General features: G+C 42.7%; 2 protein-coding genes across 13 annotated transcripts in view; one reads left to right on the forward strand and one right to left on the reverse strand.

Moving 5' to 3' along the window:
* TPGS2 (tubulin polyglutamylase complex subunit 2) overlaps positions 1 to 15,609 on the reverse strand; it is a 69,341-nt gene extending 53,732 nt beyond the window's left edge. The window contains exons 1-2 of one of the 4 annotated variants that reach the window (XM_047827408.1): positions 15,394 to 15,607; positions 656 to 735 (exon numbers count right to left, since the gene is read on the reverse strand). In XM_047827408.1, the coding sequence (XP_047683364.1) occupies positions 656 to 735; positions 15,394 to 15,469 (156 nt within the window). In that variant the 5' untranslated portion in view covers positions 15,470 to 15,607. Of the gene's footprint in view, positions 1 to 655; positions 736 to 15,393 lie in introns of all 4 variants that reach the window. The other 3 variants (XM_047827407.1, XM_047827410.1, XM_047827409.1) reach the window with 3 other exon arrangements.
* KIAA1328 (KIAA1328 ortholog) overlaps positions 15,593 to 16,936 on the forward strand; it is a 362,834-nt gene continuing 361,490 nt past the window's right edge. For 3 of the 9 annotated variants that reach the window (XM_047827396.1, XM_047827398.1, XM_047827400.1), the window contains exon 1: positions 15,593 to 15,930. In XM_047827396.1, the coding sequence (XP_047683352.1) occupies positions 15,630 to 15,930 (301 nt within the window). In that variant the 5' untranslated portion in view covers positions 15,593 to 15,629. Of the gene's footprint in view, positions 15,931 to 15,981; positions 16,171 to 16,936 lie in introns of those variants that run through there. The other 6 variants (XM_047827395.1, XM_047827399.1, XM_047827404.1 and 3 more) reach the window with 4 other exon arrangements.

Raw genomic sequence — 16,936 nt, forward strand, 5'->3', positions numbered from 1 at the left:
AACAACTCCACATAACTTCTTTAGGAAAAACCTTTCTTAACCTCAAACTAGGTCAGTCCTCCTGACAATGCTCCCTTTACCTCTCTCTCATTGTGCTAAGTCTGCTTGGTAATTATATTCATAACGATCTACACTATGTCTTACACAGTAACATTAAAAGGTAAGGAACCGTTTTTTGATTACCACTGAATCCCCAGGAATCAACACCAACCACAATGCCTGGCCCAGTTTAGGAGCTTAAAACTTCTACTGAACAAATGAATAAAAGTTCAGAGGAGGGTTGGAGAAGCAGTAGCTATTAATCTGGTTAAGTACTTCCCTGTAACACTTATCCACATTCTGCTCAGCATGCTTATTAATATTTAATTTTTCCTTTCCTTCCTGAATTTTTAGCTTTGTTGTATACAACTATGAATGTTCCACTGCCTCCAAATGATAGTGAGGCTCACAGGAGATGCTCCAGGCTGAGGAAATGGTATGGAACTGAAAGGAATGTTAAATGGCCTGAACATAAAAGAGAAAATTGAACTCTTCCTTGAAGGCAGCTGTGGCCTGAGATAAGAACAGGTTTCCTGCCCTAATTTTTCCTTCTTTAGGGTCACTGAAGTTGACCTCTCTTTGTGGGGATGTAAGGATTCAAAAGGGCAACACTTACTTGTTCCCATGAGGAAATCATATGACGTTCAGCAGGAGGCTTTTCTATGATAGTCACGTCTGTCACACCTGGGGAAGATTCTGGAAGAGGAAAAAGAGTCTGTAGAGCTGCAATAGGCCCGCTCTTATATATTTCAATACTAGAGGCTGACTAACTGTTGATGAGTACTCTAGGAATATCAGATTCCTCTGAGCAGCATTTATTACCCATGTGATAAAAACAGGAAGAGGGGTGCTTGGGTGGCTTAATCGGTTAAGCATTTGACTCTTGGTTTCAGCTCAGGTCATGATCTCACAGTTCACGTGTTTGAGCACCACATTGGACTCTGCGCTGTCAGCATGGGATTCTCTCTCCCTCTCTCTCTGCCCCTCTTGGGTTCTCTCTCTCTCTCTCTCAAAATAAATAAATAAACTTAAGAACACAAAAAACAAAACAGGAAGAACTGCTCAGTCTTTTGAAGGCACTCAGTCCCACAACCTAGGACCATGGAGTCAACCTGGCCGAAAGGACATCATCGAATACCCCCTACACCCAGTCACAGCTTAGTAATTCAGCTGTTGAACAAAAATCAGAGATTCTATGTTCCTAGTGATTTCATACTGAATATCTCAGTGAGCTGAATTTATGCACTTATGACATGGTCAAAAGGAATAAGGAAAAGCACCCCAATAAACTTTTACAAGATACAACACTTGTTTGCTAATTTTTCTTCCAAATAAAACTCATCTTCTACTCTATGAGATCCAGGGTTTAGAAGTTTAGGCTAACATTATGGAAAATGGACTCTATCCAGAAATATACTGAAAGCCAAATAAATCATGTCTCTACATCTTTAAAGCAGGAAAAGGTCTTTAAATCTCTTTGTGGAGATATGTTCCATCATTCATTCTGAGGTAAAAGAGAAGCCACCTGAGTTGGAATACAACAGATTTTAAGACCTCCTACATTCTCCACTTGTCTGTATTTACCCATACTCAGGATCTTTAAGTCCTTAATCTCAGACACAAAATCTTTTATCAGTGGAACTGTGTTCCTTACAAAAAAATACACTTTTGAAGTCCTAATCGCCAGTACCAGACCATGACTTTATTTGGATATGAGGTCATTGACTACGTGATTAGTTAAGATGAGGTCCCACTGGAGTAGGGTGGATCCCAAATCCAGTATGATGATGTCCTTATAAAAAGAATGCTTTGTGGAGAGACACACAGAGGGAAGAGGGCCACATGAAGGTGGAGAATTGGAGTGACACATCCATAATACACGGAACACTGAGGACGGCCAGCAAACCAGCAGAAGCTAGAAAGAGGCAAAACGAGTTCTTCCCCTCCAGGCTTCAGAATGAGCATGACACTGCCAACTCTTTGGGTTCAGGCTTTTGGCCTCCAGAATTGTGAGAATTTCTTGTTCTAAGCTACCTGCTTTGTGGTACTTTTATGACAGCCCTAGCGAACAAAGCCTCTACTCTTTTCTCTTTGCCATACTGCACAGATTGTCCCCAATGTCACCAGTATTTTAGGCCACGGACACTGCAAGTGTAGACGCAATCAAAGCCACAAACTCTGTGTGCCTGAGCCACCCTCAGCATACCACCAAAGGACCTTGTCCATACCTCGGCTTGCTTCTTATCTGATCTTTTCAGTTCTCCCTGTGATCTGAAGGATAAGGCCCTTACTATACTGCTCTGGTCTTATCTCCTTCCACCCTCTAGTCCAAACCCTCTGTTCCAGTTGGGTCAGTTCCCTCATTGCCTCCACCCCTCTGTCCCCCACCCTACAAACTACATCTGCACTCATCTTTGATTATGCTGTATCCCTTTCCTATTATACACACCCAAATATGTCCATGTGTCTCTCCACCTACGCAAGTCCTACTCACACTCCAAGGCCATGCTGAAGTTCCACCTTCTCCATGAAACCATTTCGGATGCTTTTTTTTCCCTGATATCCTAACCCATCACATGCAGGGTTGGGGTCACATATGTTTATACTTAAGTATATTCTATTTTGAGCCATATCTTGGTTATTTACTAGGAGTAAATACTGTAATCAGGGAATGTATTCAAATTAATTTTTAAAATTTCTAAGAATATGACAGAGACTTCTAAACTAGTTTAATGTGTAAAATGGTTCCTGGACCCAATCCCTCCGACATTTTTGTGGGGAGACTTTCTCATACCAAGAAGCAATTCTCGATACCCCGATGTCCCACAAGGAGATGGCATCAGATCCCAATGCTTATGGGTTCAGTCTGTAAGACCTTCCCCTTCCCCACTTCAGACACCAGACACAAGTTCAGGTTGTCACCTGTGCTTCTGACTGATCTGCAAAAGACTGGGGGTTCTCATGACCCCCTCTTCTCATACTTCAGACACCAGTCAAAAGCCCAGACTAGCTATAAATCAGGAGGTTCCTCAGACCCCCTCCTCAAGTTGCATTAATTTGCTACAGTGGCTCACAGAACTCAGAGAAACATTTTCCTTACTAGATTCCTGGTTTATTATAAAAGGATATAACCCAGGAACAGCCAGATGAAGAGATGCTTAGGACAAGGTATGTGGGAAGGGTCACAGAGTTCCATGCCTTCTCCAGGCAGGCCACTGTCTCCAAATCTCCAGGTGTTCACCAACCTGGAAGTTTCGGGTTTTTATGGAGGCTTCATTACACAGGCATGATTACATCATTGGCTGTTGCTGTATCCCAAGATACGAACTTTGTGACAACTTAGAGGAAACTATGATGCATAGAAAGGGTACTAGCATAATTACAGAATCAGTGAACCACACTGTGATATTCTGACCTCTAAGAAATATATATTTGCTCACTCAGATGACAGCTGACCCTTGAACAAAGCAGGATTAGGGCTGCTCACTGCCTGAAGGTCAGGGGATGGGACTGAAAATGCCAATCCTCTAATTCCATGTTTGGATCCACTGGTAACTAGTGCTCATCCTTAAGTGCTTTCCAAAAGTCACCTCATTAACATAACGAAAAATCTTTACCACTCTTAACACTTATGAAATTACAAGGGTTTTAGGAGCTGTAAACCAGGAACTGTGGACTAAGACAAAATATACAGGTGACCCTGGACCAATATGGGTTTGAACTGCATCGGTCCACCTGAACACTTATTTTTTGAATAAATACAATATGGTACTATAAATGTATTTTCTTTTCCTTATGATTTTTTTAACTTTTTTTATAGCTTACTTTAAAGTACAGAATACAATACACACAACATACAAAATACGTGTTAATTGACTGTTTATGTTATCGGTAAGATTTCTGGTGAACTGTAGGCTACTAGTTACATTTTTTGTGGAGTTAAAGTTATATGCAGATGTTTTACTGCACTGTTGGGGGTGGAGGACTGAGGAGCCCTAATCCCGCTTTGTTCAAGCTTTCACCTGAGTGAGCAAATATATATTTCTTATAAGTCAGCATATCACAATGTGGTTCACTGATTCTATAATTATGCTAGTGCCCTTTCTATGCATCATAGTTTCCTCCAAGTTGTCACAAAGTTCAAATCTTGGGATACAGCAACAGCCCAATAAAGGAGGCTGAGAATGCTGGACTCCACATATTCTAGTCTTGCTTTATACATTCACCACTTGTGTGACCTTAGATGAGTCTTCACTTTTCTTAGCATTCGGAGAGACAAGACTTATAAGAATATTTCCCTTGATAATGGAAGCTGAAGAAGCAGAAATAATGGTGCTTTGGAAACATAAAAACTACCATATACACAATTTTTTTTCTGCTTTCCGGTCAATGTTCTAAGATACTGTGAAGCACAGTACTAAGGTGGAAAAACACTGTGAGCTTTAAGCCGTTACACTTGGGCTAAGTCCTTGCTATGCCCCTGACTGATTAGGATGGAAGATGCTGTCTCGCCCTTCAGGGGTGGCCCATTTGGTAATGTTCCCACCAAAGGTAAGACAGTGAAAAATAAATGTTATTACTGACACTTTATAGCGAGGACAAGAGGGTGAGGATAGGCCACTCCAAGTGGCTAGGCTGACTCCATGTATGGGTCTAGTTAAGAGTTTATGTACAAACCTCATTGTGTGCCCCTTAGCAAAGCCCTTTAGCAATTAACCTATGCAAATGCAGACTCTAGCTTTAATCAGTCTTAGCAGCCTATTACTCCAACTGCAGTAAAACAGCACAATACAGAATTCTTTGTCAACAATCCACTGGTTGCATAATGATGTCATCTAACTACACCCAGGAGGCAGTCTAGTGCGTAGGGTTGCTGGAGGACACATATTTCATATAAACCAGTATAAGCACCTGACATTAAGCTTTTGATTGCCAACCCACCCATTTCAAATACATTCATCTTAAATAAATGAATTGCCAGCTATATGACACAGCTACAATCTAAACAATCAGGAATCAGGGCACCCCACTCATTAAGTTCCCCTTTTAAAAAGCCCTGAGTAACTGGGGTAACTGATGGTTTGACTGACCTTGCCTTTCTCCTCCCATGCCCAAATTCCCACACCTAAATTTTAAATTCACCAATAAAGAGGGATTCTGTGAAACCCTGGCCTCCCCACCCTTGGGCCCCAATGAAAGATACAGGTCTGCTCCTCATCCCCGCCATCGGGCTGTGTGGCCCTCAGGCCTGGCATGTGCCCTCTAGGACCTGTGCACAATAAATCCTTTCTTCAAAGTTACCTAACTGTTGTCGCTGAGGTGCAGCTTGCAAGCATAGTAAGAACCACAGGTGCCAGTCCAGGTGCAACATTAACACTGGCTCCAGTCAGGAAAATGTGGGGGCTCATCACCAATCCTACATGCCCAGGTGAGTGCCTGAGGCATTCCTAGCCGATAGCATCACTATGAATAGGCTGAGACAGACAAGCACACAATGATTCAGTGGGTAACAGGTTCAGGTTCAGGGTCTACAAGGCTTAAACAGAACTGCTGTGATGCTATTACAGATGAGGGTATGAAACTGAATAAAAGAAACTTCATTTAAAATGGAGTCAGGAGGCCAAAAGCGGGAGCCTGCAAGGTCTACCACTCTGTCAACTTCACACTTCAGCAGGAAGAGAAGTACCCTGCATTCCCAAGAAGCCTTTGTTACTCTAGTAGGAGGAAAGAATTTCTCCTTGCCCAGCAACAACCCAGCCAATGAAAAACCATCACTACTCTGAACTCTCACTGTCCGCCAATGAACTACCTTCAAAGCAGCCCCTTCAATTCCTTCCTTTTTCTCTGTTTCTCGTCTTTCATTTCTACACTTGCCTCCTGTTTGCCACAGCTTGTATGTCTAGAATTGCAATTCTCTGCTATTCCCCCTCCCTCCCAAAAAATCATTTTGCTGATAAAATAACTGGCTGTTTTACTTTTAGGGCCAAAAAGGACATATGATACTTTAAATACCTCCAGGATAGGCCAATTGGTCAATATGCTGGCTTTAGAAACCATCCTATAATAAATTGTTTAAGATGTACCCACTGTAGGGACTTCGTTATACAATACAAACAGCACTGGTGGGGAGGAGGTGCTGAGGATGGAGAAGAGAGGGATATAAAATAAATTTCATTTGTACAATGCTCTATTTCAGGGAAGTAGTATAAATTATCGTTTAATCTTTCAATGATCTTGTAAAGCAGGTATCATTACTCTCATTTTTTTAAAATGCTTTTATTCTTTTTTTTTTTTTTTTGAGAGTGAGTGAGTGAGTGGGGAGTGGGGTGCAGAGAGAGGGAGAGATCCCAATCAGGCTCCACACTGACAGTGCAGAACCTGATGTGGTTCTTGAACCCACAAACCATAAGATCATGACCTGAGCCAAAACAAAGAGTTGGACACTTAACTGACTGAGCCACCCAGGTGCCCCTACTCTTATTATTATGTTTTTTAAAGATAAGGAAACAGGATGAGAAACATTAAATAATTTCATAGAACTAAAGCTCTAACCACAACTGCAACATGAAGCCTAATGCTTTTTCTACCATGTTGTCTTAGCTAATTCCGACATGGGATGGGAGGGAGCTTTCCCCAAACCACCAAGCAATTCTCAGACATCAGCTGGGTTTCCTACAATTCAACTCAATTCTGACATCATCTACCTAGAGACAGCATCCATAGGCTAAGGGCTCAGTCCCGCAAAACTGCCTTCCACTTCAGATGCCAGTTCCAAAGCCAAGTTGTTATTTGTGCTTCTGACTGACTATAAATAAGAGGTTCCCCCTTATTGAATCTCTTCTTTGGTTCAATTAGTTTTGCTAGAGCGACTCATAGAACTTAAGAAACCTATTTTCTTAACAGATTACAAAGGATGTTATAAATCAACAGTGAGATAAAGAAATGCATAAGGCAAGGTCCCAAACACAGGAGCTTCTGTCCTCATGTGTCTTGGGCCCGACACAATGGCAAGTGGAAGCCTTCTGGGTCATTAGCCCGGAAGCTCTGCAAGCCTGTTCCTTTTGGACTTTTATGGAGGCTTCATTACATGGGCATGATGAGGAAATCCCTGACCACTAGCAATTCATTCAATCTCTAGCCCCTCATCCTTCCCTGGAAATCAGGGACCAGAACCAAAAGTTCTAACCCTCTAATCATAGTTGGTTGCCCAGGCCACCAGCCCCCATCCTTATTAGGTTACCTAGGGGCTTTCCAGAAGGTACATTAACATAACAAAGGACAGCTTTTTATCACTCTCCTCACTTAGAAAATTCTAAAGGTCTTAGAAAGTCTGCTAGAACCAGGAAGACTAAATATGTATTTCTTATTATAAATGACAATATCACAGATAGCTGAAAGCACTATGAAGATGTTTAGAAAGCAATAGCAATAACAAGCTGTCCTTGGTCTATTAAGATGTAACAGGATAAGTACTATCTGACGAGACACAGTTATCCCCACTCTCCGGCCTTTGTGATCAATAGCAAGCATTTGTGAGCAGCCTGGCTAGAATAACCTGTATGGCAGAGTAGGAAATATTAAACAGCATGCATATGAAACTCAGGTCTTCAGACCCAATAGTCCACTCCAGGTAACTATGTGACATGCCACAGATGAAAACTCTCTGTGGTAGCTTATTCCAAAGCCGGGTGTTATCAGTTCCTTCCTTTCCTGCCAGCCCATACCAGGAGAAGTCTATTTCTCTACCTTCTTGAATTTGGGGTTGGCCTGTGACGGCTTTGAGCAATAAAATATAGCAAAGAGATGCTGTGCCAGTTTGGACTTAGATAGGACTGGCAGTTTTCCTCTTCCTCTCTGTGCCCTGAGGGACCACACAATGAATCCAAGCTACTCTTTTGAAGAGAGAATGTTGAGAAGCATTGAGAGGCCAGAAATGAGTGCAAAAGCCATCTTGGACTTCCAGCCTAGCCGAACTTTCAAATAATTCCAGTCCCAGCTGCCATCTAATTGCAACCACTGGAGAAACCCAAAATGAGAACTATCTCAGCTGAGCCCAGTCAACTGGGAGAAACAGTAAATTGCTTATTCCAAGCCACTATGTTTTGGGGTGGTTTGCCACCCAGCAATAGATAACTGGGACACACACCCTAACAGAAAACAAATCTTTAAGCCAACATCTCTGATGTAATTAATGAGGACCTGCTATGTCCTCAGCTTGGGAGACTTACTGCCAGAGATTAGGAATTTAAGTAGAAGACACTGTCTCAAGAAATACTGCCTAAACATTACGAACATGAAACGGAAGTGAAAACTTTAAGACAATATATATGTTAAACTGAGTGATACAGACCCTAAGGGCCTCAGGAGTTAAAGACAGAGAGGGAGGTAGATAAAGACTGAAAAAGTGACTGGCTCACTGAACACCTACTCCTGCTCCCTCCTAGTGTGCTTTCCTGTATTTTAGAGATTTGACAGCTAAAGGCTAGATTTCTCAGATTCCCCTGCAGCTAGGCTCCCTCAGGAGACCCATATTCCTGCACGGAAACTCACTCTCCTACAGATTGGGAGGAGGAGAGGCAGAAGGCAAATGTGAGATTGGATCTTCTCACAAACAGAGCTGCAAAAGGCACTTCTCAAGTCTGCAGCTTCGTTAGCACACTAGCTGTAGGTAGTTCCCTCTTAGCACCCCCCTTCTGCAGGATGGTTCTCAACCTGGAGTCCACTCCCGTTAGCTCTCCCAGTGATTTTGTGAGCTAATGTCCCTTCATCGATCCACTGCTGCCCGACTAGCTAAAGGGTTTTTCTAGCCTTAAATTAGCTAGAGTGTATTCCATAGTCTGCGACCAAGAACTCTGACACACAGTCTGCATTTGTGGATTCAGAGGTGACTTTTCAATAGAGGCAAAGGTGTACAGGTCAGAGAAAGTGGTCATTTACATGACTTAAAAATTGTGGCCACAGAGCTGAAGTATGAGAGATTCTGGAATCCAAGATGTGATGATAAAGGTCTTTTATTTTTTAGACATTAAAGGTCTTTAGAGCCAGAAGAGAAAAAATAATGCAGAAATCTCCCTGACTAAATACGAATATTCAAAGGGAATAACTGAAGAGTGTTAATCTATTATGCAAATCAAAGAATAAGGTAAGGATGTACCTGAAACCACGGCTTGAAGGTAGGGTGTGTGGAGCACGGGGAAGTGGGGTGGGGTTAATTGCACAGAAAAAAATTAACAGCCAACGTGATGTAAATATCTTTAGAAGGATCAGCTTGCAGGGTTCAACTTTGGTCGTACCTGGGAATTTGGCCTTTGGATGTATTCAATATTGACAAGGCTAGTTTGCCCACCTTTGGCTAACCTACTAAACGTCGCTATCTTTCTAGGAGTCTACAATTTCACTAGCTGTGGCTGATTGTTTTGCCTATGTGACCAGCCCCAACAAAAACCCCTGGAATTTGAGTCTTTAGTTTGTCATAATCATCATCGGTACCTTAATCTCTCGGTCTCATCCCACTTTTGTTTTATCTTTGTATGTATTTATGTATGTCTGCATGTGTATGAAAATGCTGCTCACCATCAGTCATTTTGCTTAGGTTTTCCTTATCTATGTGTGATTTCATAAAAGTCACCCTCTAGTAACTTCCTCTGAAAGGGCACATGGGTACAGAAACCTAAGTTCTTTTATCTGAAAGATAGTTCGGCTGGTTATAAAATCCTTGATTCACATCTTCTTTCATTGAATTTCCTAAAAACACTGTTTTATTCTTACCTTGCTTGGTATGCTGGTTTTTGAGGTCTGATGCTGGTCTAATTCTTTTGACTTTGTAAGTTATTTGTGTTTTTGCTTTGAGGACTTGAGGATTTCATCTTTATTTCTGATCTTACTTTTACTAGTGTATGTCTTAAAGTTGATAGTTCTTGGGGCACCTGGGTGGCTCAGTCGGTTAAACATCCGACTTCGGCTCAGGTCACGATCTCACGGTCCATGAGTTTGAGCCCCGCATCGGGCTCTGGGCTGATGGCCCAGAGCCTGGAGTCTGCTTCTGATTCTGTGTCTCCCTCTCTCTCTGCCCCTCCCCCGTTCATGCTCTGTCTCTGTCTCAAAAATAAATAAACGTTAAAAAAAAAAAAAAAAAGTTGATAGTTCTTAGTTAATTTTTTCCAGGTATTCAGGAAGCCCTTTCAGAATCAGATCTTTTCCCATTTTTGGAAAGTTTTTAATATAATTTTAAATATTATTTCTGTTCCACTATTTTGTTTTTGCTCTTCACAGACTCTAATAATATGAATTGCATTCCCTATTTGCTTATCTTCCATTTCCCCTTCCTTCTTGACCCTTTTTCTTTTTTATGTTGCTTTCTTGGTTGTTTTCCTATTTTTCTTCAATGCTCTAGACTAAATTCACTTCAATCTAGTCTCCTTATGATACCTTATAATTTACCCTTTATTTAGAACTTTGTTTCCTTCAAATTATAGTCTGAGTTTATTCAACTCTTTTTTCATTTTCCCTCCTTTTTTTCCCCTCTATTTCTGTTCTTAGTTTTTGGGTGTCTGATTCTGGGTAGTTTTTCATATCCTCAGATGCTTGTTTATGTATTTTAATTCTGTCTGGAGTTTAGACTTGCTGTTTTCTTCTGCTTCATACTTGTTTTTTGGGAAAAAGTATCAGTTGAAAGAGAACAGAAAACCCAGAAATAAATGCACAATTAAATGGTCAATTAATCTTTGACAAAGGAGGAATGAATATACAATGGGAAAAAGACAGTTTCTTGAACAAATGGTGTTAGGAAAACTGGACAACATGCAAAAGAATGAAACCGGACCACTTTCTTTCACCACATAAAAGAATAAACTCAAAATGGATGAAAGATCTAAATGTGAGACCCGTGGGCACCTGGGTGGCTCAGTCAGTTAAGTGTCCAACTTTGGCTCAGGTCATAATCTCACAGTTCGTGGGTTTGAGCCCCACATCACACTCTGTGCTGACAGCTTAGGGCCTGGAACCCGCTTCCAGATTCTGTGTCTCCCTCTTTCTCTGCCCCTCTCCCACTCACACTTTCTCGCTCTCTCAAAAATAAATAAACATTAAAAAAAATAAATGTGAGACCTGAAACTATAAAATCTTTGAAGAAAGCACAGGCTGTAATCTCTCTGACACAGGCTGTGGCAACATTTTTATAGATGTCTCCTGAGGTAAGGCAAATAAAAGCAAAAGCAAACTACTGGGACTACATCAAAATAAAAAGTTTCTGCACAGTGAAGGAATCAATCAGTAAAACTAAAAGGCAACCTATGGACTAGAAGAGGATATTTGCAAATGACACCAGATAAAGGATCAATATCCAAAATATGTAAATAACTTATATAACTCAATACTCAAAAACAATCCAATCATGGGCAGAAGACATGAATAGAGATTTCACTAAAGACAACAAATAGCCAACAGACACATGAAAAGATGCTCATTATTACTTATCATCAGGGAAATGCAAATCAAAACTACAATCAGGTATCACCTTATACCTGTCAGAATGGCTAAAATCAACAACAAAGAAAGAAGGTGTGGGTGAAGCTGTAGATAAAAAAGATCCCTCTTCCACTGTTTGTGGGAATGCAATCTGGTACAGACAGTATGGAAAACAGTATGTTCCTTAAAAAATTAAAAATTGAACTACCCTGCAATCCAGTAATTGCACTACTGGGCATTTACCCAAAAAATACAAAAATGCTAATTCAAAGAGATACATGCACCTCCACGTTTACTGAAGCGTTATTTACGATAGCCAAGACACGGAAGCAGCCCAAGTGATTGTCCATTGATGAATGGATAGAGATGACATGATATACATATGTGTATATATATGTGTGTATATATATATGTGTGTATATATATTTATATACATATATATACACATATATGTGTATATATATTTATATACACACATATATATATATGTGTATATATATATATACATATATATATATATACATATAAAACACCTAATGGAATATTTAGCCATAAAAAATGAAACGCTGCCATTTGCAACAACATGGATAGAAGAAAATAAGTTTGTCAGAGACAGACAAATGCTCTATGATTTCACCCATGTGTGGAATTTAAGAAACAAACAAGCAAAAGGGAAAAATAAGAGGCAAACCAACAGACTGTTAGCTATAGAGAAATAACTTATGGTTGCCAGGTGGGAGGTGGATAGGGGAATGGGGGAAATTGGCATGGGGATTAAAGAGTACACTTATCATGATGAACATAAGTAAATAAATTAAATAAAATGATAAAAAAAGAATTACAAAAAAAAGTAGAGAAGTTTAGGATGGAGAAATATAGATTATATAGATGAACCTTGAGTTAACACAGAGGTTAGGTGTCGGGATGCTGACCACCCCCCCCCCCACGAAGTTGAAAACCTGTGTATAACCTTTGACTCTAAAAACTTAACTACTAATAGCCTACTATGGGAAACCTTACTGATAACATAAAGTCAATTAACACACATTTTGTATGTTATATGTATTATATACTCTATTCTTAAAATAAACTAGAAAAAAGAAAATGTTAAGAAAATCATAAGAAAGAGAAAATACATTTCAACTACTGTACTATAGAAAATCCAGGTATAAATTAACCACACAGTTCAAATCTGTGTTGTTTAAAGGTCAGCTGTAATTGATCTTGTTGCATCTCATGCAGATCATTTTTCACACTGTATGTATAATCATCTGTTATCAAATGTAACATTTGCCTACTCCAGGTTCCACTGAGTAGGAAAACATTTTGTCATCATAAAAAATTTTTTTTTCCCTCAGTTGATTGTTTAGCATTTCATTTCCTGACTTCAGCATTAATTCTCTACGGGTTCTACTTTTCTCTTGTCCATTTTGTGAAACTGTGGTGTTTAACAAGATGTCTACTTTAATGACAGTTTCCAGTCAGTTGAAGCAAAGTCCAGATATTTTAGCAGTTTTTTTGTGTATAGGGGAGTGATGTGAGCTTTCCTTTATCTTTGTCCTCTTATTATCAATTGTCAAAAAAACTCTTCCATTTTGCACATATTCTTCTCTAGAATACATGCACTTGGAATACGGTCCCTTTAAATTGTATGGCCAACCCTTTAGATAGCGCCTACTTTGAAGTCACTTTACTGCAGCCCTACTCTGTTCTACCACTTGTTACTGTTGCACTTTCAGATTGGGGCAGGTTTTAATCTTTGTTCCAACTAGCCTCTTTTGCTGGCATCCTTTCTAACTAGCCTCTTTTGCTGGCATCCTTTCTGGGTCTGCCTTTGCTTGCCACAGAATCTTCTAGCAATGAGCAACTGGCACTGGAACAGTGCTGGGATTTGTTGTTGTTTTCTGTTTTTACTCATAGTTATTTTGCACTTTTGGCATTCTCTATCTTTAAATAATGTTGGGTTTGGAACTGGATAGAATTGTCATAGTTATGGACAACATTTCACACAACATTTAGGGAGCAGATTTTGGTATGGTACTTTGCTTACCTCACACCCACCACGGATGTCAGCCAGCTTGTTTTTTTAAAATCCTCTTAATATGTTTTTAAAACAAAAGCCAAATGTGAAAAAAATAAAAATATAATTGATATTTGACTTGTGATTAACCGAAATTATGAGGTTGTGGTTAAATTTACAAAGAGCATTACACTGTTGATGGGAGACCAGCTTCACTATAAATTTAATTACCAGAGTAGTTTAATTCCTTAGGTAGGTTTTGCCTTGTGTTACCAGATGTGTCAGACATCTGAAATGCTTAATAACAGATAGAATATACTAAATGTAGAAATTAAACTTGAAATGTTGACAGTTACTTAATTATTTAGGGCTTTAAACTGAACTGACAGCTTAAGGGAAATTTAGCCGGCCTGACTTGAATAGATTAATCAAAAGAAAGTAACTTTTTAAATGAGGAGATAGGATATGGTTGCGCTTGATGATTAGATCTCTCCTTGCCCAATTCTACAACTTCATTTCTAAAGTTCACCATTTCTCCCAAACATATGATAGTGTTTCATGTCTCACTGCGCATTTACCACAGACACTGGGGAACCCCAGGGAGAACAAGACAAAGTTCCTAGACTCGTGGACTTCTATTAAAGAGACCAGCAAATGAAAAAAGCAGCCAAGTAAGCAATTCCAAGTAGTGACAAAGCCACAAGGATTAAAAATATATATATAAAAGATAAGGGAAGACAATGATAGAGAAGGGCGTTACTAGAGTTACATTCAGGGAAGGCCTCTCTGAGGTACTGATATTTGATGCGATTTGAATGAAGTGAGGGAAAGACATTTAGAAGAAGATAAGGGGGGGGGGGCGCGGGAGGCAGGAGGGAGAAGGGGAGGGTCTAGAAGAGGCCTTGAAGCAGGAACAAGCTTGGTGAGTTTAAGGTACACACAAGGAGGCCACTGCGGCTGAAAGAGTAAAAATAAGGTCAGAAAGAGAGGAGAGTAGCTCAAGAACAGACTTGTGGGTCACAGTACAGAATTTGCATTTTATTAAAACTGCGATGGGAAGGCATCAAAGCATAACATTTGGCCTGCTTCGGCTTTTTCCTCCTTGGTTATCTGGCCAGCTTCAATTTGTCTTTCAAAATCTAGCAACATCTCCTGTAGGCCATATTTCTTAACTCCCCAGGTAAGGTCAATCACCTCCTCCTGTGTGCTACTTCTGAGCAATAATAGGTTACTACTGGCCGCCTCTCACATTTCTAGGGGTACCTAGGCTGTTGATTTTTACCTAGATTGTGTTTTGCTTCCCCTCCCCCTCCCACCCCATCTTTGTAATCCTTGAGTCTAACACAGTGGCGGGTGCTAAGTAAAGGTTCCATAAAGGAAAAACTAACCCTTTCAGTGGCACAAGCCTTGACTCCTTCCAACCACTTGGGGTGCGGTACCCGGAGGCGCACGGGAGTTGTTGCCCTGGAAGGCTGCACGCACAGTTCCCCAGCTCTCTGCTACCAGAGGAAGGGCTTGCGTTTCAAGGATACTTCCTTGGCCAAGAATGCCTCTCCGGAAACCCAACGGCCCCTCAGTCAGGTGCCCGCTCTCTCCCTTTTGCACGCCTTTGCTCGTCCTTCCCGGGCCCTGGGTTGGGGAGTGGGAGGGGGTTGGAACCTTCAAGCTTCCCAGCTCTGCGTCCTCACACTACCGGCAAACGCTCCGTTGGCCTAGTCACGCACCGGGACCCCTCTCCTCCTTAACAACGGAAGTTACAGCAGCGGTGCCCACTGGCACACAGGGTCCGCGTCGCGACGCCCCTCCTTGCTTCTAGTGTACATCCTCTGTTCCCGCAGTCGCCCCCCACGGAACCCAGCCCCACTCACCTAGAATGCGGGTGATGCCCAGGGTCAGCTTCTCCAGGTGCGGCTTGCTGCAGCCTGGGGGCGGCGTCTCCTCCATGACTCGCGTCCCGGCTCCGCGCGCTGCGGGCAGCAGCGGGGACGCAGCGGGCGAGCGGGGTGGGCGGGACGGCTGGACGCCGCCCCAGAAGCTCGGCCGTCCAGTTCACGGCACGCCGGGAGTTGTAGTGCTCGGCGCCCGAGAGCGCGGCGAGGCGGAGATGGGGGGCCCCGGCTGCTCTGGGAGTAGTGGTTCCGTGCGGCGCTCGTACCCGCGGCCCCGGCGGTCGTGCCACACCACGCCGCCTGGACAGAGCGACTCCTCCGCCCGGGCCCTTCCGCCCCGCCGGGGCCGGTCGCGCAAGCGGGGGCGGGCCTCTGCGCCGTGCGGCCAATCCGGCCTGGGCCTGGAGGCTGGGGCGGGGCGGCCCCGGCGCGACGCCCCGAGTGGCGGTTGTTTCAAGATGGCGGACGTGGCGGGCCCCTCCCGCCCCGGCGCGGCGGCGTTCTGGAGCCGGGACTGTATCCTTTGCCCGCCTGGCAGGGGGCGCCGGCGCCCTCCACCGCGCGGCGATAGGTCGCGTGGGACTGAGTGGAGGGGCGACGCTCCATGCTATCTCTGGGGGCGGGGCCGTCCTTTCCGGCCGTCGTGTAGGTGCCGGGCTTTCCCCTGACTTGGCTGTTAGGTAGCTGGGAGCCAGATTCTGTCTCCAGGCTGGAGCTCCAGCACTCAGCACTGAGGTTTTCCAGCCCTCCTTGGCGGTGAGCTTTGGAAAGATGGCCTAGAATCTTGGTCCAGCCAGGGGCTGGGAGGGTCCCTCTGACCGTGGTGACCTCGGGCCGGCTGAATCTCTGCGGAGGAGGGGTAGGGTGTGGGCTGGACAGGGAGCCTTTTTGTCTTGGTTTAGGACTGTCCTTCGTCTGCGTTGTTAGGAGCAAGTCAGGACCTTGTCGGACTTCGAAGGCCTGTCAGTGATGATTTACTTTGTTGCTGGGATTTTCGGAGAGGTTGGGGCTGGACGTGGTCTGGTGGTACTGGTTACGTTGCAAGTCTTTGCTGCTGGAAGTAGTGTTGATTTTCATGTGGACTGTGAGTCCCCACTGGCAGGATTGAAGTTTTTGAGTTGTTTTGGGGTGGAGAAGCTGTGGAGCTTTACCGCTGTGGTGGTGTTCCCAGTTAAGTAACTGATGAGACGTGTGACAGACTGATTCTTTCTTGGGTTTGGATAGACGGTGCCCGCCTGATCTTTGGTCCTAGTAAGTTACATCACGTTCGAGAAGTGTTACATGAAGAGAGGGCAGTCCGTGTACTGAGTGCCTGCAGAGGCAAGTCTTTTTGTCTGTTTGCTAGGATTGATGATAGAGCATTGTTTGAGGCATTGCTATTAACTTTGGCAGAATCATTTTCTGCACGTTCTACTTAGCTCCCTGTGAAACTTACAAAATTATATTATCAGTTTTACTGATTGAGTTATAGAACTAGGATTACAGTGTCATGTGTAGAGAGGGATATCTTTGCATTCCTTGC

This window comes from Prionailurus viverrinus, chromosome D3, assembly GCF_022837055.1.
Source record: "Prionailurus viverrinus isolate Anna chromosome D3, UM_Priviv_1.0, whole genome shotgun sequence".
In the NCBI taxonomy this organism is placed as follows: domain Eukaryota; kingdom Metazoa; phylum Chordata; class Mammalia; order Carnivora; family Felidae; genus Prionailurus; species Prionailurus viverrinus.